Genomic DNA, 24,490 nt, shown 5'->3' with positions numbered 1-24,490 from the left:
CAACCAGTAGACGTTCCGAAGACTGTATGGACCAAATTAGCCATTGATATAACAGGGCCTTACGAAACACGGGGACCTCAAAAAGTGTATATCATCGTTTTAGTAGACTACACATCCAAATGGGTGGAGTGGGGTATAGCGGAAGGCACGGTTACAGCTACAAAAGTTGTGAAGTTTTTGGAAGAGATTTTTTATCGAGAAGGAGATCCTCAAGAAATAATATCAGATGATGGTGTCCAATTCGCATCGACAGAAGTACAGTTTTATGAGAGAGAGGGCCATTGAACACAGAACAGCATTATATCATCCAACGGCCAATGGTTTAGTCGAAAGAATGAATGGCTTCATAAAAAGCATAATTCAGCTGGCAAATGCCAACAACTTGTCATGAAAGGAAACATTGAAGGAGGCGTTGAACACATATAGCGTTACCCCACACTCAGTCACAGAAGAAGAAATATTTACGCTGATGGGAGGGAGAACAGCCTCTAATAGACTTAGACTGCTTGGCTTATGTTGAAAAGGAATAAAGAAATTAACATGGAGGAGATTTTAAGAAGAGGGAGGAAGAGACACTGAGAGGTATTATGATGATAATAGACCTGTAAAGGAAAGCGTAAATTAAGAAGGAAATTGGATTTGTGTCAAAGAACCAAAGAAGATGTTGAAAGGAGAGTCCAAATACTGGGTTCCTCAAAGAGTGGTGAAGTGTTCAAGGAAGTCGGTGATCCTAGAAGATGGCAAGAAATGGTCTTGTGATGACATAGTACTGTCCGGAGAGAGAGAGTGTCATCAGATGAGTAGTACATAGCAGAAGATCCCAGAGACATTGCCGGGAGGAGCGACATGTCATTGAAGAACAGGAGAATTATGCGAAATTTCAAAAAAGACTTTATTAAACAGCATTAGTAGTACAGCATTCCATTGTGATCACTTTTGAATGCAGAAAGTGACTAGGTGTTAAATCATATCGGTTGTATGTTGTTGTGGATGATATTATTTAAGTAGCACAAAATCAGCATTGTGACAAAGTATGTCGTTGATGGTAGTTACACACTGTTTTTCTTTCCTTCCATTTTTATTTTTATTCCTTCTCCTTTCGGCTCGTTTTTTTTGTGCTTGTCCCCATGTTCCCCTTCGTGAACCTATTTCTCCTGTTTATTATGGGGAGTAGGTGGAGATGTTATAATATGTATAGTTGTTGACATGGTGCACATGATGTAGTATGGTTCTGGAATCCTACGATTCGAGAACCATACGACTGATGAGATGTGGACGGAGGAAGTCGCACCCACCTGGGGACTTCTTATTCATAAATAAATACCCGAATGTAATCATAAGTTACTGTGTCAAATAACGCTTATTTATGACAGTTTCCCAGAGTAGGAACTGGGACGATGAAGAGCCTGCCCCTGGGGCCTGTCGGCTCATACGAGGTTTGTAATTAAAGAGAACCTGTGATAATCCCTGTGCGAGACGGTTTTACCTCCCCCGGTGAAGGTTAAGAGAAGCTAGCAGTCGCTACATCTCCAGAAAATATGAGCCGCATAATGCAGTTAAGGTTGGCTCTCCTAGTATGCCCAACCAGGGAGAGAGAGATATCTAAGAGGCAATAATAAGTACATTTAGCAGAGGGTAAAACGGTTTTCCACTTTAAGCTAAAGCAATCTGCAGGTATCCCCATCGCTCTGTGCAGTGCAGTCTATGTATGCTTTTAGACTGAACGGAAGGGGGAATCCGGCAGTAGCCAGGTCAGAAGCACAATTAAATTAGTTGTCGAGTACCCACATAATTCCCACTTTTACCTGTTTTGGGGGTGAACGTTATAACAAACTGCTTTTAATTACTACATTTTCGTTTGTTACTCCCCCTTTAACAGGCAGACTAAAGAAGCTGTAGAGGTTATTTCAGCAAACTCCAGCCATTATTAAATTCCATTTCGGATCTGCTGTTATTTCCATGGACAGTGTGCATGTTGTTTTAGTATCTGAACTCCGTTCCTCGTGGTTTATGCTGCACCGCGACTGTACAGTCATTCCCAGAGTCATTCCTTTTCAATTTCTTTTCACATAGAATACACATAGAGTACAAACAAACGTCTGGTTGGCAAATGGCAGGCGGATGGTTTCTTTAATGGGCTGCAGTTTACAAAATTTGAACAGTTCAGGGTTCCCAATTAATGTATATGGGGTGAATATAATTAAGTTCGAGTGTAGGTTGAACCTGGCTGTGTACAAATCAACCTGCTAATATACCAACCGGTTACCAAACATTGTTCTCTGAAAGGGTGCCCGCTGTGCCAAAATAAATGAAACAGCAGGATTATTGTGGAGGAAACGCTTGTCTTTGTGTTTCATTTCCTACATAGGGCTTTGCATTATATGCGCAAACACGAGGAGTGTAACAGACAGGGTTTTAGTTATTCCAATTTATGTTTTTTTCCAGTTTATCCAGACAGCGAAATGTTACTGTATGGCCTCCGTTATTCTAAAGGACAGAAGCACTTGCATTGTGGGAAAGGTCACCTCAATTAAAGCTAGCAGCTCAAACTGTTTATATGAAGTGTTATACCATGGAGCCGAGATTATAATACACCGGTATCCCTAGCTGAGTTGGGTAGTTCTAGTGTGTGTACAACTTAAATGTCATTTCTGTTAGATCATTTCCTTTTGTTTCTGCCCATGTGTGGATAGTCTGTCTGTGTGATAGACTGCAGCTACCAGTGGGTCATTGATCATTTCCATGGGACTGCTAAAGTGTTTTCCACATTTGTTTATTCCACTGCTTTTATGATGCAAATATAGTCTTGTATAACATTGTGGCAATGTATTATATACCAGCATAGGTGTGCCTCAGAGCTACCTCTTATATTATATTTTGTAATGTGATGTCCTATTATGTCATGATCTGGTACTTATATGTTTCAGAGGAGGTACCATTCCATTTAGTGATGTCTAACTATGCATTCACTAAGAAGACAAGGTATTCTATTCATGAATTCATTGTTCAGCCGCACTACCAATAGGCGCTGTTATAAAGACACCCTGTACCAAGGATGATGCATTCATTTGTGGGCATTGGCATTATTTCAGCATTAGAGGACATGAATGTTTAACCTGTCCACTGCAAAGGGCATTGTGTTTTCTTTACAGGTAGTAGGGGTTCTGGCAGCTGGCCCCATTATCTTGCGGCCAGTGGAGGCACTTACTTGCAAGCAAGAAGCTCAATTGTTTGTTTTTTTCTCCCCCCCCCCCCGGAAATCAGAACAAGCGCTGTTGCGCAGTGGGTGTTGGCCCATTTCTCATGTTTACCTACAGGTTGCTGTTCATTATTTTAGTTCCCTCAGGTATATTCATACTAATGTAATTAAGAGTGCTTAAACACCTTACAGTATGTTATGTGTGGTCATGATAATGTTGGCTGCATATTGTTACTTGAATTGTATTGCCCTGCTTGAGTGTATGCAGTGGGACTGCATATTGTTGGTTGAATTATGTATTTCCTTGCTTGAGTGTATGCTTGTAATGTGAACGCAGTGGAAGGGGACTTAGCCAGCAGCCATGAAGTAAAGACGCCTGGTCCGTGAGCTCCTGCCTGATCCGTTCATATGATAAGCCCTACAACTATTTAATTTGCTTTAAAGAAGGTGAAAGTACCTGGCAGGGTTGCCAGAAGCTGTGGTACAGATTGTGCTGAGAGGCGAGCCGAAGCGGTGACAGCAGAGCTGCAGCGGTGGGATTGCAGCGCTGAGGAGCCCCAGGAAAAAAATGGTGAAGGATGCCAACGTGCGCACATAAACGGGGGCGCTGCGGCCTGACGGAAGCAGCGTGCGAGGGGCAGTGTGCTGCGGGACAGACCCCTGCAGCAATCGGAGAGCGGAGGCGGTCCGGGTGCTTAATGGTGCCTGAGGCGGCGGAACGAGAGGCGAGCCGTGGGAGAGTGGTGCACCTTCAGAGGCGGTGAGGAGCGGGTAGTCCTGCCTGCAGGCACTACCGCTGGATGGGTCAACGCACCCAGTGACATCAGGAGCTGCAGCGGGGCTGAGAGGGGCTCCGCTCTCCAGAGGGCACTGATAAAAGCGGGTAAGAAGCCAAAGCCAGGGCGGCACATAGTGGGGAGCCATGATCAGCAAACCAGCGCAGGAAGTTGCAAGGACACTGAAAGCTGGCACAGCTGCGACAATCCAGCAAGAGTCGGCCAGGCGTGAGTTGCTGAGCCTGGTGGACAAGGGAGCAGCTTGTACACCTGACCTCCAGGGGACAGACTGAGAGGAGAGGCCCCACCGAGCTCTGAGTGCAGTCTGGCCTTGGGGCACTGGAGAGGAGCAGCACCAAGCAACTCTGCATCATAGATGGCTGCAGTGAAGGGAGAAGTTGCAGCCAGCATCACAAGACATACAGGTGGGTGCTGGAAGTGAGGGAGTGGAGGCTACAGTGCACAGAGGAGAGCGGTGGTGGGAAGCAGGGAGGCAGGCTCTCCAGGAGCCCGGGAAGACATGAGCTGTCTTGAGGAGTGCCACTGTGGGAGTGACCCGGTGACCCTGGACGAGGCTGGTGTAAAGGGCACTTGCACCCCCTGGATTGCCTCAGAAGTGATTGCAGATTTTGGTGTTGCACCACACAGCGAAGGGGGTGTTGCGCTAGGGGCACTGCGCACCAGCATGAGACCCCACACCCCCTGGTAATGGGGTAATAGACATTGCAGGCCTGGATTGGTGAACAAGTGAGCCTCACAGCTCAGGTGGCCATGGGTGTGCCGGCGTCGACGGGGAGAGCGCCCCGAGCAGAGTGATCTGCGCACATGCCAGACAGACAACACAAGGGTGAAACCAGGCAAACCATAATGGAGGCTTTCACATGTAAAGGCGAAGGGGGCGGCAAGACCCCTGCCCCTAGAGAAGTCTGCACCACGCAGTTGGAGGCAAAACTAGAGGAGAATTAAATTCTGAAAGCTATTGCAGTGCTTCAAACCACCCTGGTCCTTGGTGGAGAGAGTACAGTTGGTGGAGACACAAGCCGACTAAAATAAGCAGAACATTGCGGGGGCCATGTTAGAGATGCAGGAGCTCAAACTGAAGGTGGCTGTGCTGGAGAACAGAGCTGAAGACAGAGAGGGAAGAGCGTGATGGAACAACATACGGATACTATGATTGTCGGAGAAGACAGAGGGGAAGGACCCCACGACATATGTGGAGAACATGTTGATGCGGGAGGTTGGGGCGGGCACCCTGTTGCAAGGCTTCACGGTGGAACATGCCCATAGGTCTCTAGCCAGGAGATCCCCCACCAGTGCCACCTCCGAGATCATTGATTGCAAAGCTTTTGAATTATAGAGACAATCCTGGCGTTCTCTAGACAAGGAGGAATCATAGAGAGGGGGTCTGCCAGGATGACGGTGTACCCAGACTGCACGCTGAAGGTGCAGAGGAAGAGGAATGCTTTCGGCCCCATAAAAGAGGGACTGAGACAGGCAGGCTTGAAGTACATGCTGCTATAGCCTGCCTAGCTAAAAGTACTTCATAATGGCACTTTTAACTTCTTTGACAGCACAGGGGGCGCATGTATGGATGGACACGATGGGGGTGGCCCCCCTCCGCAGAAGGCCATAGGTCGCCTCGTAAAGGCCAGCGATGGAGCGGGTGCGCCTGGCCCCGGTGAGCACGTAGTAGGGCGACAAGAGAAAAGCAAGTGGCGGGAGGGGCAGACAGCGCACCTTACCAGGAAGGAGAGGAGGAGATACAGTGATTTTGGGACCGATATGCAGGTGGCTTGCTGGCTTGCTCTGCATACCCCCGTCTTTGACGCTTTCTTGTTTTTTTTCTCTTTTGGGGTGCTGGTAAGGGGCATCCTGCTGCTGCATGTGAGATCGGCTTGTGAGGGGAGCTGGAGTACCGCTTGAGAGTCAGAAGCGGCTAAGCCTGAACTAGCCAGGAGCCATTGGGCATTTGTTGGGGATGTTTGTGGTAGGGGAAAGTTTACTGTTGGGTTGAATCGCATGCTGACTTGTCCTGCGCCCTGCCTCGTGCACTGCGGAGTGGCACACCTATATACGAAGATAACCCTGGGATGAGATCAGTGAAGGAATTAGTGAATGAAAGGATGCAGTGTCAGAGCTGGACAGGGGCCGAATGTCAGTCTTGATTGGTGGAGGGCAGGGTAGGGAGATCGGGACGCCCGGGAGTGGGGGGAGGGGCACCACACTATTGGGATCAGTAATATTAAAGTCATCTCCCGGAACATTAGGGGGTTCAATGGCTTTGTCAAGTGGAACAATATCGATGAGCAGAGGGGTGCATGTGGCCCTCCTGCAGGAGACACATCTCACCGCTGCCAGACAGGCCACGATCGCCAAGAAGTGGCGAGGACTGGTGCATGGGAAGCCGTACTCGAAGCATACCAGAGGCGCCAGTATAGCTTTTAAGCCCCTGGAATGTAAAAGTGATAACGAGGGCGGATGACTATTGTGTATGGGTTCCTAGAACAGAGAGAGGTCTGCATAATCAATACGTATGCTCCCAATCACGATGTCACCATCTTTTTCAGGTCACAAGGTCCCAGACTAGCGCCATACAGAGCAGCCCTGTGGTTATGGGCAGGGGATTTTAATTGTACCCTGGATCCAGTGTTAAATTGGTCAGAAGATGGGCACAGGAAGCGAGCTCTGCCGGCCAAGGTGCTGGGGACTTTGATGTGGGATCTGGGATTGTAACACATGTGGAGGCAGCTGCATGGGGATAGGAGGGGCTACTCCTACTATTCGAATCCGCATGGGGTGCACACATGCATTGATTACATACTCACGGGCACTGATATCTTGGGTGAATTTGTTGGCGCTGAATACAAGGCAAGAGTCCTCTCCGACCATGCATCACTGACAGTGACATGTCACAGAGCTGTGAGTAAACCCCCAATCCCGACGTGGAGAATGAGAGCGGAGGCGCTGCTCGATGAGCAATTTAGAGCTTATATGGGGGAAAAGATAGAAGAATTCTTCGATCATAATGCGGGGAGTGTGGACAGCGCAGGAAATCTGTGGGAATCCTTCAAGGTAGTGATGAGGGGGTGGCAATCAGTAAAATGGGTGGGATATGGAGGGATCTGCTGGGTACCATATCTAGCACAGAGGCACAGTTGGAGACATTGGTGAATGGGACGCGACGACCCGAAGGGCGAGAGAAGGAGCTTACTGAGCTAGGACAGATTTGTATAGCAGCCTGGTAGCGATTGGGCAAGCATGATTACAACAAATACATAGAGAGATCCACAAGAGCGGGGATACACCAGGCAGACTGTTGGCCTGGCTCTGTTGAGCTGAGGAGAGAAGCGGTATGATCAGCTCCATCACGGATGAGTGCGGAGAGGAGTGGCGGGCCCAGAGCGAGATTAAATTGGTCTTCAGCCGGTTCTACCAGCGCTTATATGGTGTGGTGAGGAAGGCTGTGTCCGGGATATAGATGAGGTCTGGATGGAGTTCGAGCTGCCCTACTTCGAGCAAGAGCAGGCTCAGATGCTTGATGCCCCGCTCACTGAAGAGGAGCTGAAGGTAACCATACTTGCGCTACCCTCTGGTAAAACACTGAGGGCTGACGGGTTCCCAGTGGAATTCTGCTGGAAGTTTACTGGTGATCTCACGCCACACCTTTTGCAAATGCTGGAAGAGGCCTTTGAAGTGGGCTTGCTGCCAGTCTATCATAGTGCCGATACTTAGACCAGGCGAGCCACCGCTTCAGTGCAGTTCGTATAGACAGCTTTCGATGATCAACCAGGACTGCAAAATGCTTGCTGCGCTAATGGCGAACAGACTGCAGCGCGTGATCAGCACTTTGGTCCACCCAGACCAAACAGGTTTCGTTCCTGGAAGGAGCACATCCTGGAATGTGCGCAGGTTGCATCGTGTGATAGATAAAACAGGGAGGGAGGAGACAAAATACGCAGTAGCCTCACTAGATGCGATAAAAGCATTTGACTCCTTGAGGTGAGACTGGCTACATGCCGTACTGCGATGCTTCGGGATAGGGCCACTCTTTACACGATGGTTGCACTTGTATAAGAAACCGTTGGCCAGAGTGATAACCAGGAGGCACATCTCAGAGGCGTAGGAATTAGGTAAGGGAACCAAACAGGGGTACCCGCTCTCTCCAATGCTGTTCATCCTAATATTGTCTGCACTGAGGAACCCCTGGCGGCCTTCCTCAGTGCAGACTTTCGGGAGGCGGACATACCGGTGGGCCGCAGCATGCATGTGGTCTTGCTATACGCGGACAACATGTGCAGAACCCAGATGTCAATTTGCATACATACTGGAGGTGTTGGATGGCTTTGCAAGGTTATCTGGCATAACCATAAGCAAAGAGAAGTCGAGGTTGTACCACTGGCGGGGCTGGAGGAAAGGCACCTACCGAATTTGGGGCTGCAGTGGACACATTCCGGTATTTGGGGGAAGACATGTATCATGACCCTAGGAAGGTGCACGAAGCGAATACACTGAGGGCGCTTCACGGAGTTGAGAGATCTATGGAGTTCTAGCAGATACTCCCACTGTCAATAATGGGCCGAGTGGCGGCACCCTCAAGATGGTGGTGCTGCCGCGCCTATTGTACCATTTTGTTAATATACCCTATGAGATACCGCGGCAGTTCTTTTGCATTCTTGACTCAGTTGTTAGTGAATTTTGTCTTGTGGCCCGAATCTCGCTGGACACGTGCAGGGATTACAAGGAAGAGGGAAATCAGGTTGCCACATTTCAAAGCATATTATCTCGCTGGTCAGCTGCAGTTTATTGTGACTTGGCTGGCAGATGAAGCCTAATTAGATACAGGGCTGTTGCAGGATGAGGTCGAACCATATTAATTTGAAGGAAGTGCTCTGGGTGGAGGACGGTGGCCTGAGGGGGGGGGGATATCTGCGCTAGTGGCATTAGGACGGAGGTTATGGCGTAGACTGGCAGATGGTGGGCAGTCAAGACCCCTACTCCACCAATATACCTCTGGCAGCACTTTGTGGGAGAACCTGAGAGGAGGTCCGTAGCATCAGACTTCACTGGGAACCAAACGGGTTGATTATTTTAGGGGTCTGTGCCAAGATGGCGCACTGCTGGGTTTTCCCGAACTGACAGAGTGATTTGGTATTCCGAAGGGGCAGTTTTTAAACTACCATAGGGTGATTAAGATTGCTGCAGCCGATGGCCGGAAATCAAGACAGGAATAGTGGGTAACGCTATGCTGGACTCTGTTTACGAACTAACGGAGGGTGGGTCATGTGATTTCTAGGCTCTACGGAATGATATTGGACTCCCTCAGTAGACCAGACCTTAAAGTGTGGGCCAAGTGGGAGGAGAATGTGGGACAAGCCTTTACGGATGGGGAATGGGCTAGAGCGTTGCTGAATATACAGTAAGTATCCAGGAACTCCAGATTTAAACAGATACAGCTGCATGTCACACACAGAGCGTACATGACCCTGCACGCCATCTCACAGTTCCCGGGAGCGGAAGCACAGAGATGGCCAAGATGCAGAAGCGAATCCGCAGATATGCTGCACATGTTTTGGTCCTGCCCGGTGGTCGGAGGGACCTGACAGGACATTACGGAAAGGGTCTCAAGGGGAGGAATAGTCGTGCATGAATGGCCACCTGAGGGTAGAGGCGGAGACAATAGGTGTGGCCTAGGGCAGTGTACAGGGGACAAAAGGAGGTCTGCAATGATGTTGCAGCGGGGAACGTGCTAGTTCAAGCCATCTTTGCGCCCTCAGGTGATATGCCTCCGTGAGACCTGAGTGGCTGTGGTGCGGGGGCCCACTGAGAAGCAGATGGTCGGAGTTGGGCTTGGGGTGGCGGGAGGATCGGGCGGGGGGTGGAGGGGCAGGGGATTCATGCATGGTTTTGTTTTTAAACACATTTTTATTGTTTTTCATTTAACATGGTAGCATACAGACTTCCATACCAATGTACAAATTTGCCATATAAGGTTACGTCCCCACAAAACTCCCCCCACCTGCCTACTTTGCATCTAGTAGCACCAACATTTTGCAACTTAAATTCACTATGTCCCACGTTCCTATTACCGTACGCATACTTGCCCACCCTCTCAACTAGTATCATCATATCCGGCGGTGGTTATATCCATTACAATCTGTCTCCAAGCTTCCAACCCCATATTGCTCTGTTCCAGGTCACGGCTAGCTGCATCCTGCCAGGCCACAGTCTCTTCGTTCGTCCATTTCTGGAGATCGGCCCAGCACACCGTGTTGCAGGCCCCTTATGTGCTTTCCACCCCATCGCTATCTTGCCTTTATCCAGTATGTATGGCAGGTCTTTTAGCTTATTCATGTGTCTAGCTTTCTTCGGTCTAGCAAAGCCACCCAGCAGGCAGGCCTTTGGGGTTCCGGTGTCTAAGGTGATACCTGCCCACGCTAACGCTTGGGCTATCTCATCCCAAAATTGTCTGATCTTCCCTCAGGCTCAGAACATATGTGCTAAATCCGCATTAATTAATCCACATTTCGGGACAGGATTGTGCTGCCGTGTGGCAAAACTACGCTACTCTACCCGGGGTCAGGTATGCTCTGTGTGTCACATACAATTGGATCTGCTGTAATCTGGCATTTCTGGACACCTTCTTGTGATAAACCATAACCCTGCCCCACATTTCATCAGCCAATTGTCCTTGCAATTCTGCCTCCCAACTCCGTCTGACCTACTCCATCCCGCCTCCCAGCCTGCCCATCAATAGCTCGTATATTCTCGAAACCTCATGTCCCCCCTCTAAAATGTCATAAAGTGTCTCTAGCTTTTCGTCCACTTGTACCCCCTCTTCAACCGTCGGCCATTTCAGCCTAATTTGCATTAGCAGGCGTCTGTATGTGAGATGTTGTCCCCGGTGTAGTCCTGTATCTACCATCAGTTCACTATTGGGGCATCCCACCCTATAGCATATCACCCACTGTTGCCACTCCCCTTGGTTCCCAATACTTCCTCACATGTAACCTCATCTGCCGCTCTTCCCCATACAGTGTGACCAGCGGGATCTGCAGAGAATATGGTCCCACCCTCCCCAGCAGATGGCAAGCCCGTCGCCATGTCTCTCTCTCCAGTCTCAATAGTAAATGCAGGCCGGATTCGCGAGGTACAGTTGTCCATATCACTTATTTGAGAAAGTACAGGGCTGCTGCCACCTGCAGCAACCGTGACTCCTGTGTCTGTTCGTCAGACAGTCATTTGGTCACAAATTGCAGTTGGCTAGCTATTAAGGTATACCTCAAAATTGGGCACTTTTATCCCTCCCTGCTCATATGGGCTCTGGAGCTTCTGCGATGCCACCCTGCAGCTTGAGTCATGCCACAGGAAGCTCCTGCATTTTCCGTTCAACCTCCCGAAAAATTGTTTCTGGATATCGTATAGGACATTGGCGAAACATTGAAGGAGTCTTGCTAACACTACCATCTTTAGCAGGGCTGCTTTCCCCATCATCGACAGTGGCAGCCTTGCCCAGAAAGACATGGAGTTGTCTATTTTGTCCACCGCTTTCGGTGTATTCTGCGTGTGCTCGGTCTTTGGATCATGATATACATCTACCCCCAGGTATCTGAACGTATCTATCTCCCACCTAATCGGTAGCACCGGCAATGTACGCTCGGGTTGTCCTACATATCCTCCCAGGGGGAACAGGCTTGACTTCTGTGCGTTAATTGTTATACCCGGTAAGGCCGCGTAGCGTGCTAACACATCTAGGATATATTGCAGATTCTCGGGTGCTGCAGGTACAGAAGCATGTCGTAGGAGTACAATGAGAGCAAATGTATTCCTCCCGTGTAGTGATACCCGCCTCTATTTATTCTTCTCGGAGATAGACCGCCAATGGCTCCAATGCTGTATGAGCCACAGTCCGTAGCCGGCTTGCCGGGTTTCAAGAGGGGAATTATTATTGACTCTCTAAGCGACCCAGACAGTAAGCCTATGTGCAATGCCTCATTAAGCATTGCCAACAATGGGGCTATGACCTCCGCTCTATACTCTATGTAAAATTCGCTGGGCAGTCCATCAGCTCCCGGTACTTTACCTGTCGGTAGCTCTCGTATAACCTGTTACAGTTCCTCTCAAGTTATGGGTGCCTCCAATTTATGTGCATCCTCTACATCTAGCTTAGGAAGATTAATCTCTGATAATGCATCCTCGGACGTTCCAAGGTTTCCTCATATAACTTTCTATAATACTCATAAAAACACTTATTCACCCCTTCTTGAGTCCGGCACAGTGTCCCATCACTCCCCACTAATGCCCTAATCGTTTCCCTCTTAGTCTTACTCCTGTAAAGCCAGGCCAACAGGCGCCCAGGCCTGTCTCCTTCTGCGTGTTGTCGTTCCACATATTTCCTGTAGCTGAGCTTACTTGGCCTGTCCCAGTGTTCCAAGCATCCATTCTGCAGATGGGCTATCTCTTGTGCCCTATCTCAGAACCTATCCCCTGCCAACTCAGTGGCTTCCAGTTTAGCTTCTGCTTTACTCAGGTTTCTCTCAATCGCATCTTGCATCCCTTTCGACTTTGTCATAGCCGCCTCTTGCATCACCACTTTAAAGGCCTCCCACAGTATGCCTGCTGACTCCACACTACCCGTGTTATGTATAAAATATTCCTTCACCTCTCCCCTCAGAGTCTCCCAAAATCCTGTATCTTTGAGCGCCTCAGCTCTGAGCCTCCATGTAGGGATTCTAGCCCAGGGGGAGAAGAAGCTGCCACGTAAACACTAAGGGTGCGTGATCTGAAAGCACTCTCGCCTTATATTCTGCATTCGTGAACTGTCCCAATGTTTCATCCCCAGCGAACACGTAATCCAACCTCGTGTAGAGATTCTTGGGAGCAGTGTAGTGGGAGTATACTCTCTCCTGAGGATGCATTGCTCTCCATACATCAACTAGGTTAATGCCTGTAGTAACGAGCTCAGGGCTTTGGTCGCCGGAGCTGGGTGAGTGTATTTATCATCTGATCTATCCACCGCCGGGTTAAGTATACAGTTATAATCCCCTCCCCATATCAATGTACCATCTCTGTAGGGCCTGATTCTGGAAAACATTGATCAGAGGTATGCTGCTGTGTCCTGATTCGGCGCATACATATTGATAACACAAATCTCCTTGTTTTCCACCAACCACTGTAGCACTACCATTCTACCCTCCTCGTCTAGGGAGGTTTTAAGGACTCTAAACAGGACCGTCGGCGCCACACATATCAGGATTCACCTGGCGTATGCTGAATATGGCGAGCCAACCGTTATCCCACTCAACTTCTGTGTCAAGGTATTCACCTTTTCTTTGGTAAGGTGCGTTTCTTGCAATAGGGCGATATCTATCTTCTGGCGTTTCTAGTAAGCCATTGCGTTTTATATAACTGTTCAAGCCCCTGACATTCCAGGAAGCTATTTTAAGTTCCCCCATGTCACTTCCAGATGCTGTTCCCCAAACATTCTCCACTTGTTGCGACTCCTGTAACCACCATGAATGCAATTGTAGGCCCCCCATTCCCCATTAAATTCTCCAGTCTCAGTCCACTTATTCCAACCTGTGGCAGCTTGGTGCACTCAGAGGAGCAGGTCGCACAGGCTTGATGGCTCGGGGCACTCCAGTTTCCATATAATTAGGAGATTGTAGCCGGGGGCCCTTCTGGGTGCCCCCGCTGCACTCCCAATTTCTGTGGCCCGTTCTGGCTGAGCAACTATGGCGTCCTGCTCGTTTGGCTTCGCCCTTATGGAAGCCTGGGCCTTGTCGTGGGCCTCCCAGCTGCGTGACCACTACCAGGGCCCCTTTCTGCTTGTCCTCCAGGGCTTTTCAACCCAGTATACCACACAACCACAGCTTCAAGCTACCTGTTTCCTGCCCCACTTGCTCAGGTGGTCTTTTATTGTCACGCTCTTACGGCACAGTTGGGCGTCCCAACCAGAAGATTGACTAGCCCAGAGTCGCGCCACTGGATGCGCCCTCTCTTCTGGCCGGGGGAGCATGCTTAAGCACCCTTCCCGTGCACATTGTCTTGTGCGCCGTGCCTGATACTCCGGCCAACGCTTGCCTCTTCTTCCTCTGCTGGATTTCTGCAGCACCCAATCCAGGCAGTCCATATGCCTCAGGCCACCAGGCCCCCAACAGCACAGGACGTATCACCAACACTCTGTGGGCCTTCTTGTGCCTTGGCGCCGCTTGTGCCGAGGCCATAGTTACTGCACTCACAATGGTTCTCACATCAGACTGGGCACCATGTCTTGGTCTCCATGCAACTTATTAGACTCAGGGCCTCATTCCGAGGTTGGCGGTAAGGGGGTTAACGGTGCCGGTAAGGGTGCCGGTGCCGTTAACCCCTTACCACCGCATTACGAGGTCCTTTAGCGGGTCCCACTAAGGGCGGCTGGTTTTACCAGGCGCCCTTAGTGGGAGCCGCTAAAGGACCAGGGAGCTAACAACGGGCCCGTTATTAACGGGCCGTTGTAGGTTCCCTCCCCATTCCCATTCAAGCCCTATGGGGGCTCGAATGGGAATGGGGATGGGTTCCCTGAATGGGAAAATACTGGGTCCTCCAAGGTTGGAATGGCCCGGTATTTCCCCATTCAGGGAACCCGGACTTGGTATGCGGTATGGGGGTAGCCATGGCGCTAATAGCACCATGGCTACCTCCATACTCCTAATGACCCCCTCAGTGTCTTGTCTCAGCGCCCTGCTCTTCCCTCGCAGGCCACTGCAGGCTGGTGTTGGCTCACCAGAGCACAGTCGTGATGCCCTCCTTCCGTGTTGTGTGCCCACACACGGCTTGTACCGCTGTTGTCCACTTTGCTCCCTGCTCCTTTGTACCAGCTTGTTGGCCCTGTTGAGTGTGTTGTGCATTTGCATGCGCTGTTATTTGGCCGTATCGTGTGTGCACTATTCCGGTAGCTGGGATTATGCCAACGTTCCGGGCTTATTACGCTTCTGTTAACCCATCCGTGCTGCAGCGTTAACACCAGTCACGCCGGATAGGAGCCCCCAGGGGGCCACTGCACATCCTCCTTCTCGCTTACGCTGCTGCTGCGGCAGCTCTCGTTATTGCTGCCTGTGCTCAGGCCAAAGTTGAGCTGCAGCTATTCTGCTCTAGCACAGAGACCTCAGCTCGCTTGCGACTACTCTGTAGGTCAGACAGATGGTAGACATGCTACTTAGCACTTCTCTATTGATTTACAGAAGTACTCCGTCATCACGCGTTAGTGCGCCGTCGGCGCGTTACTGGACATCAATCCTTATGTACAGCCACCTATCCAGCTATTTTTTGTCTGTCCCTCAGGTGCCGCTGCCCATGTGCACACACTCTGAAAATGATGTCAGGGAGCTTCTGGCGGCGTGTGCTCTGCTGCCCTGAGTCACAGCTTCCTCTGGTCTCTGCTGCCAACCTTCCTCGTTCTCCTTCTCTGAGCCATGTCGCCTGCGCGTGCCCACTCCTCCTGTACAGCTCGGAAGCGTTTTGTTGTGCTTGGAATCCCGGGGTCCAGGGTCCACTGGCCAATCGGTCCTTCCTCACTCCTCGTTCTCTTCCACCGGCACTTGCCTACGTTAAGGCTTAATCCTGCTCCCTGCCATCAGCACTCCGCAACATTTCCTTTGTCCCGCGTCGCCACCTTGGCATACGCTCTTTCAGGTCGCAGCTTGGACTTTGGACAGCTCCAGTTCTTTGAGCAGAGCACCGCAAGTACTAAAACCCTGCACAGTTGTGCACGCCAGGTTCCCCCACACAGTGCTGCAATTTTCAAGTTCTCGGCTTACAAAAAACCACCTCTTCTGTATATAAGCATGTCAGGATTACAGGAGCTCCGAAGGACACGTCCTAGTCCATGGCTTTGTAGCCACGCCCCTGTGCATGGTTTCGTTACCTTCTGTTTGTAGGTTGGGGCCAAGAGTCCTGTTTGGCCGAGTGCACATGTGTTCACATGGGATAAGGTGTATTCGGGGGGAGGGCCCCAGGAGCACATGTCCGGAATCTGAAGAAATAATTTATCATGGACACTGAGCAGATATTTTACCATTGAAGTTATACTGTACATGTTTACTCCCTTGTTATTTCTTGCTGAACATGGCCGTTTGTGTGTTTTTCTGTTGTTAAAATGCAAATAAAAAGAAATAAAAAAAAGTAATGTGTACACAGTGGGAGTGAGCACATATGATGTGTGTGGTCATGATAATGTTGGCTGCATATTGTTGCTTGAATTATGTATTTCCTTGCTTAGGTGTATAGCTGTAATGTGTACACAGTTGGGTTGAGTATGGTACTGTGTGTGATCATGATAATGTTGACTGCATATTTTTGCTTGAATTATGTATTTCCTTACTTTAGTGTAACACCCCATTAAAAGTCAATTGACAGTATTTTTTGGGTGGATGCAGTACATTTGAGTAATGAGAGGAATAGTTTGTTTTTAGGCAATATTGTTGAAGGCTTACATTATGTTTTTTCAGTCATTGGCTGCTTTACCTTTGTTTTTTTAACAGCTTATTGTTTTTTGTTAATAAATTATGTATTTCCTTGCTTGAGTGGCTGCATATTGTTGCTTGAAAATATGGATTTTCCTTGCTTAAGTGTTTATTTGTAATGTGCAGTGGGTGTGTGGGGTGTGTGTGTGTGTGTGTATGTTGTGTGTGATCATGATAATGTTGGCTGAATATATGTATTTACTTGCTTGAGTGTATGCTTGTAACGTGTACTCGGTGGGCATGCATGCATGCATATGTTGTGTGTGGTCATAATAACATTTTGGCTCCAAATTGCGGCTTGAATTATGTATTTCCGTGCTTGAGCATATGTCTGTAATGTGTACATAGTGCGTGTGTGTATATGATGTGTGTAGTAATGATAATTCTGGCTACTTATTGTTGTTTGAATTATGTATTTCCTTGCTTGAGTGTTTGTTTGTAATGTGTACACATTGGGGGGAGTGTGTATGCTGGGTGTGGTTATATCTGCTTTGTATATGGGTGGCGTGGTTGCTGAGCATATTGTTGGCGTATATATTTTTAAATTATTCCATATTTTTCTGGTGAAAAACATTGGTTGTCATCGCACATTCCTCCTATATAGATACATTTTCAATCGTCAATGGGCCTCATTATGAGTGTGCCGGTCCGGTAACAACGGTGCCGGTAAGCGTACTGGCACTGTTGTTACAGGACCGGCACACTCCGAGTTCTGTGGGCAGCTGTCGTCGCCCCGCCAGGTCACACCTGGCGGGCGGGACGTCAGCCGTCCACAGACTATAACGGAAGCACCGGCACTGTTTCACACGGTGCCGCTGCTTCCGTCCTCCCCATTTCCATTGAGTCCTAGGGGACTCAATGGGAATGGGGAGTTAACTTTTTCCGGTGCCTGGCTTCACGGCCCACCAGCGTTGTAATGCCCCGTTGATTCCCTAAAGCCAGGCGCTGGAAGAAAACACAACTCCGGCGGCAGTCTGTCGTTTTTACCGCCACGGCTACCACTGGGGTTGTAATGCGGCCCAATATCTCAAAATTGGCTGAGTCGTTTTAAAGAAAAAATGCCAGTGCACCCGTTCCAGTTAAAATCTAGGTGCTTGCAAAAAATTCTGAAAATCGAAGCAGACAAACCCCATGTTAAATGATATTCAAAACGCAATCAAAGTAGAACAAATGTCTTAATCAAAGAAGTCGTTAATGTAGAAATCTGAAATTTTGTCTGCACAGGTGCTGCCTAGAAATGGTACTCATTTTTTATGCAAGAGCTCTAACTTAATTAAGAAAAGTCATTTTCTGAAACACCATAAAGACTTTTTGTCTTAACCTTAACTATGCCTTGTGCTAGCATTTCCTCAGTCATCAATGTGATCCCCAAATGGTGGTCTGATATCTGTGCAAACTCAAGCTGAATTCTCATTTCATCCAACTTAAGCAATTAAATGGCAAACTCCACCCGACCCCAGAATTTACGATATAGGCTCCAGAGGTACCTGGTCAGATAGCAGCTAAGTAGACGCTTTTACAGTTCCTTCTCACACAACCTCTGAAAGCTTAACTACTTTGTATGGACATGCACAGATAGAAAAGCTCTCATTATTATATAGAACAGCTTCCATATTTGACAACAGGTCAACCTTTCACAGATAGGTCCTCATTATAAGTATGTGGTAATAGTAAAAACAAGTCATATTATAAATACCACTTTTATTCGTAATACCGCCAATTATGAGTTGTGCGTGCATGGGATAATTGCAGCAAGGGATATATAGGAAGTACTTCAAGTGTAAATAGCTCATATTTGGCCCTTGCAGTACTTTCTTTGTACCCTATGCAGTAGAATGCCCCATGCAATCCCATCTCTTAGTTTGTTGGCATTTAAAAACAAACAAATGGTATTTAAAATACCATGTTTTAACATTACAGCCATACTCATTACGAAGCTCATACACAGTATAGTTCTCTCTCGTCTGCAGTGTCCTTCTGCTATGTAACCAAAATATTGGAAACCCAAACCATTACAATTAATCGTCCTCTGCAAAATGAATGAGCTTATATTTGCTTAATCTTCAATAAGTAGAAGGCCCTTTAGCCTGTTTAATTTACCAGAAGTTGTAATGTGCATGTTCAGTGACGATGTAAATGCATATAACACAAGTATGTTTTAAACTTGTAAAGTTAAAACCTTTTGTGAATAAACCACCTTTGTTTTTCCTAAGTGTTGTACAAGTCAGTAATAGGTTGTCATTGGATAGTTTGCACTGTACCCAGTTAACTCTCACTGAAGCATGTTTTGAATCAAATATCTATATCACTTTTTCTAATGTATTTGTCCACCTATGCCCATGAGGCAAACACTTTAATTCTGTCATTTGTTTTCCAGTGTTTAGAATTGGTAATGTGGTTCATGCACTTGAAGCATCCAAGAGAACCGCCCAGCTCCCAGACTGTGTTCCTCGCCTTTTCATGACAATTGCCCACCTGAATCGCGCCCTGTATTTCGTTTGTGATAGCGTTCTCTGGTTAAGGAGTGTTGGTCTCATCACTGATATCAACAAAGAAAAATGGCGTCATCGGGCAACCAGGTTCTATTACTTCTCACTCCTATTGCACCTTGGGAGGGATGTGTATGAAATCTTTCTGAAGATGGACCAGAAGACTCACCATAAAAAGAACAAGGTGGAAGGGCCTGATCAGAACTTCAATGGAGGCACCTCCCACGATGAGGTGGAAAGATTTTATCCTTTCTTTGTTTCCTTCTGCTGCAACCTGAGGAGCCATCCTGCAGTTCTCCTGGATATCACCAAGAATATTTGTGATCTGTTCAGTCCATTGGACCGGCTGGGAATCTACAAGACAAACCCAGGAATGATTGGCATGTGTGGCTTCATCTCTTCTCTTGTGGGTATTATAACATTGGCAAGTCCTCATTTAAAGATCAAGTAGTAATAACTTGGCTACATTTACACAGATGCAGGCATTCCTGGCACAGAGCAGGAGACATTTTAGACTAATGTCCTCCGTGCATTTGAATATGGTTGGCTGTCAAGAGACGTTTGTATTGGTTAGACTCGTGCTACAAGCCTGCCAATGCAAGTTTTACAATGCTCTTATGTTATTTTGAAAACATGGGCAGATATTTTAAAATTGTGCTGCTCCCCATTCGGGGCCCCTTCCTCTGAAATAGACATACCAGTGAAAGAAGTTGACATGTAGTGCACAAGAATTGCCCCACATATCAAGGCAGTCAACGTGCTCACAAATTAAATGTCTATCTTTTTTATGTGAATGGCTCCTCAACTCACTACCTCATCAGGCCCTTTAATAAAAAGAAATGTGACTCCCATGGTTAGAGAAGCCCACTATTAAAAAGTTCCAGAATCTGTCGTCGGTGGAATACACTGTCATACTTATAGCTCATTTTTTGCTTAAACCCTTAAATCAAGACCTCTCCTGAAGTAAATACTGTGCAATCTTGAAACCCTGTGACCCAACTCTGCCTGAAAACATTCCAATGATAATTCATGCCATCTGTTTTAATCTCAAACGTCCTTGGCCTTCGATCAGGCTAAGTTTATGAAATGTATCTTGACATGCCAATAGTGAAATTACCTATAAGAAAATGGCCTTGATTATAGTCAGTCCAAGGCAAAGTAAAGAATAAACATAGGTGTACCGTTGAGAACCGTTGCTGGCTGTAGATGAGGATTTTTAATTATGTCTAATCCTTCTGAAACTTGATCAAATTCTCACCACTTTTTAAAATCTGTAAGGAGCTGGCCAACCAGACTGAAGTCTCTACCTCTCCTGTTCCTTCCCAAGCCCTCTGTACAACCCTGGATTCTCATTCCACCACTAAAACCCAGGACATCCTATGCACGCTATCCTCCTCTCCTCATCTCTCTCCCTTTACCTCTCTCAGGCCCCCTCTGGCCACTTTTCCCCTCTTCTCTCCTTCTCTCCTCTCTCTCTCCTACAACACCTGATGATGTTTCTAGATAAGTCCGCTGCTATGAAAGTTTCATCTAAACAGATTCCCCCCTGCGCCTCCAGAACCATTAAGGACAACATTGATTCACTCGCTCCAGCCTTGGCCGATTTCTGCAATGATTCCTTTGCCACTGGATCTTTCCCCTCTCTTCTCAAGCACTCCCTTCTGTACTGCCTCCTGAAAAAGCCTTCCGCTGATCCTTCCTGCCGGGGCAACTATCCCCCGATCTCTATCACTCCTTTCCTGGGCAAACTCATCTCTCAGCTAAACCTCCAGACTGAATCTGCTGGTTATCTCCATGACCATCAGTCTGGCTTCAGATCGGCAGAGAAATGGAAACTGCTCTCCTGAACTCCTGTGAAGATCTGCTCTCCAACCTTGACTCCAGCTCTCACTTTGTCCTCATCCTCCTTTACCTCTCCTCTGCTTTGACATGGTCAATCACGCCACCCTGATCACCGTCTCATTGTGAAACTTGGCATCACTGGTCAGGCTCTGGCATGGCTGACCTCCTTCCTCTTGGACCGACCCTCCCATGTCCAAGTTGGGTCCTTTCTCTCCACCACCTCTTTCAACACGTGGTGTTCACCAGAGCTCTATCCTCTCACCCTGGCTCTTCAATGTCTATCTGGCCCCCCGGCCCACCTGATCTCTACTTTATCCTCTAACTTTCAGTGTTATGCGGATGACACACAGCTCTCTTTCAGGCTACCCCTCCTTGCTCATTCCTGACTGTCTATCCGCTATTCAGGGATGGTGCACCTCTAGCAACCTCTGCTTTAATGTCAGTAAGACAGAGATCCTTCTCATTCGGACCCCTGCTCCCGCCTTTCCTCTCTACCTATGGTCACCCTTCTTGGGTCCCCTCCTATCACCCTCCTGTGATGAAAAAAACCTTGGCGTCATCTTCGACTCCACACTCCTCTCCACACATCACAGATCTTTGCAAGAAGGCCCACTTCCTGCTGCACCTCCTCAGAGGTATCCTACCTTTTTTTTACCTTCCCCCCCAGAAGCTCAATGTCTCCAGAACTCTGGTTCTCTCCAGGTTGGACTACTGCAGCAGCCTCTTTCTCAATCTTCCTAACTCTACCCAGCCCTTTTCAACAAATCCAGAACAGGACTGCAAGACTTATCCTTGGCTTCAAGCCCAGGGACCGCATCTCTCCTACTCTGAAATCTCTCCACTGGGCGCGAGGATCAAGTTCAAGACCCTCTGCATCATCCTCAAGGCTTTCTGGGGCCATAGTCCTCTCTATTCCCTCGCTCAGCTACCTCAAACTTTCTGTGGGTCTGATGCTTCTCCAAACAGAGAGTGGGGCAGGGGTAGATCTCTCTCTCCTCTGCAGGTGCCTCCCTCTGGAATGTCCTCCCTGCCCCTCTCAGATCTGAGCCAGATCACCTGAAGTTCCGGAAGCTGCTCAAGACCTTCCTCTTCTCTTCTTCCTTCTCTCTACCTCTCCTCTGCTAATCTACCCGTCTGCCTGTCCTGGCTGGTGTCGTGATTCTCCTGAGATTCACACAAAGTGCCACCCCTCCTCCCTTGACCAGTCACCCTGCACTGCCTTCTGGCCTACCCACCACTTCCAGTCTGGGACTGCACTCGTGTAGTCCTCTGCCGTCTTCACACTTGTTCAGAGCCCGGCTACCCTGACTGCACTTCCCCCTCCCGTGCAGTTCTCCCCTCAGCCTCTCCCCTGCACTTTCTCATTGCACTTGCACAATCTGAATGTCACAAGACCTAGTAAAATTGTTTGTCTTGTCACTCCTCTGTTCTCCCCTCCTTTGTCTTGTGGCGCCTAGAAACACTTGTGTAAAGGTGCGTTACAAATCCCAAATCATATCATCATATATCACTCTGTGATTCTCTAGACTCTCAGATTCTCACCACCATCTCTTGGACGGAATCCTATCTTTCAAATTAAACTCTATCCGCTCAAACAACTCCATCCAACATCTCCCCAACAGTTTCCCACGTGTTATCATGTTTTCCTCCTATTCTGTGTATTTCACTCTTTTGGGTGAAGTGATTACCACATACAGCTTTCCTTGCCATGGGTGCACTGATGATACTGTGCTACATTTATGCCTAAAAAGAGGATCAAATGCACATACATCACATCTTGCCTCGTGGATGGAATCCACCTGCCACACGCAGAAAGGCTCCAAAACTGAGATAATCTTCATCATTGAGCCAGAAAAGTTTCACGCCACTCCAACTGGTCAGTTGTTCTTTGCTCTTCCCATCGCACTTCAGTCCCCTATTACTGCCTCCATGGTCATGAACAAGGTCCAACAATCTTGCTTTTATCACAAACGCTGGGCCAGTAACCAGCTGTAGCCTTCCCTTCTTCAGATTAGCTAAGGACGTGACCCCATAACCTGTAGTTGCACCAAAGAAGGGCGCAAGCCATATATTCTAGAGAGGATGTTTTGTTGCATGTAAACCAATGCACAATAGTGGGGGAGGGGAGTGACCAAGCTCCAGGTTGTTCCCATGATTTTACCAGTGCGAAGGACAGAGTAAAGGTAGGAGGTTCTACATTGTCTCTATGAGAGGCAGAGGTGGGCGAGGACATGCCAGGTAAATTAATCCTTTTCACAACTGAAGATCTGCTCTCCAACCTTGACTCTAACATTCCCTCTGTCCTCCTCCTCCTCGATCTCTCTTCTGCCTTCGCGCCGGTCAACCATACCATCCTGCTCAACCGTCTCCATGATAGCCTGGGTATCACTGATCAGGCTCAGGCCTGGCTGACCTCTTTCCTCTCTGATCGACCCTCCCAGGTCCAACTTGGGCCCTTCCTATCATTTATCTTCCTCTCTACCTGTGGTGTTCCCCAGGGGACTAACCTCTCGCCCTGGCTTTCCAACCAATACTTGGCAACTCTTGCCCACTGCATTGCCATTTTCGGCTCAAATTTCCAGTGCTACGATGATGACACTCCACTCATTTTCAGGCTGCCCTCTGCCACCTCCTCTCCCTCTCTCAGCTCTGATTGCCTAACTGCCATTCAACATTGGTGTGCCGCCAATTATCTTTGTTTTAATGCGAGCAAGACTGAGATCCTCCTCATCAGCACACCTTCACCATCCTTTCCCCTCACTCTCTGGCCGGCCTCTCTTGGCCCTCCTCCTACCCCCACCTGCGAGGCTAAGTACCTCGGGGTAATCTTTGACTCCACACTTTCCTTCTCCGCCCACATCTCTGATGTCTCTAAAAAGTCAAACTTCCTACTGCACCTCCTCAGCGGTACTCTGCCTTTCCTCTCCTTCCCCCAGAAGCTCATGGTCTCCCAAGCGCTGGTTCTCTCTAGGTTGGACCATTGTAACAGCCTCTTTCTAAATCTGCCTGCCTCTACTATCCTGCCGTCTGCAACTAATCCAGAACAGGATTGCGAGACTTATCCTTGGCCTCAAGCCCTGGGATCGTATCTCTCCACCAGCTCTGAAATCTCTCCATTGGCTCCCAGTGGATGCAAGGATTAAATTCAAAACCATCTGCATTGTCCACAAGGCTTTCTGAGGCCTGGGTCCAAAATACCTTCAGCTATCCCTCCGCAAATACCTCCCGTCTCGAGCTCTTTGCTCCTCTACCTCTAACTCCCTCAGGGTCAGTTGTTTTTCAAAGAACTGAGCTGGGGGTAGATCTCTGTCTTCGGCTGGGGCCTCCCTCTGGAACAGCCTCCCTGCCACTATAAAACTTGAGGAGAACCATCTCCGGTTCCGGAAGCACCTCAAGACCTTCCTCTTTTCTTCTGCCTTCGCTCCCCCTTTCCCCTGCTGATCAGTTCTCTCTTGGCACTGTGCACCTGGCCACCCTCTGTTCTCCGGGCCAAGGTACCTGCTCACCCTGCCACCCTCCTGCACTGCCTCCGGGCCACCCCTTGTACTGGGGTCTGTAGCTGTACCCATACAGACCCCCTCACCTCCATTTTTCTTCCTGTACTTATCAGACCTGCCCTGTCTGCTGCCTTAACCCAGCACTTGCAAATTTCTGGCTGCACTACCACTGTTTGTTGTCTTTATT

The 24,490-nt window shown here is 48.5% G+C and overlaps 1 protein-coding gene across 1 annotated transcript in view; it reads left to right on the top strand.

Moving 5' to 3' along the window:
• PEX11A (peroxisomal biogenesis factor 11 alpha) overlaps window positions 1-20,159 on the top strand; it is a 158,444-nt gene extending 138,285 nt beyond the window's left edge. Inside the window, exon 3 of the mRNA XM_069624315.1 lies at window positions 18,853-20,159. Coding sequence (XP_069480416.1) covers window positions 18,853-19,415 — 563 coding nt within the window. The 3' untranslated portion in view covers window positions 19,416-20,159. The remainder of the gene's footprint in view (window positions 1-18,852) is intronic.
• Window positions 20,160-24,490: the final 4,331 nt, after the last annotated feature.

Source organism: Ambystoma mexicanum, chromosome 11 (genome assembly GCF_040938575.1).
Source record: "Ambystoma mexicanum isolate Mex_15411 chromosome 11, UKY_AmexF1_1, whole genome shotgun sequence".
Taxonomy (NCBI): Eukaryota; Metazoa; Chordata; class Amphibia; order Caudata; family Ambystomatidae; genus Ambystoma; species Ambystoma mexicanum.
This window is presented reverse-complemented; position numbering and strand designations above follow the sequence as displayed.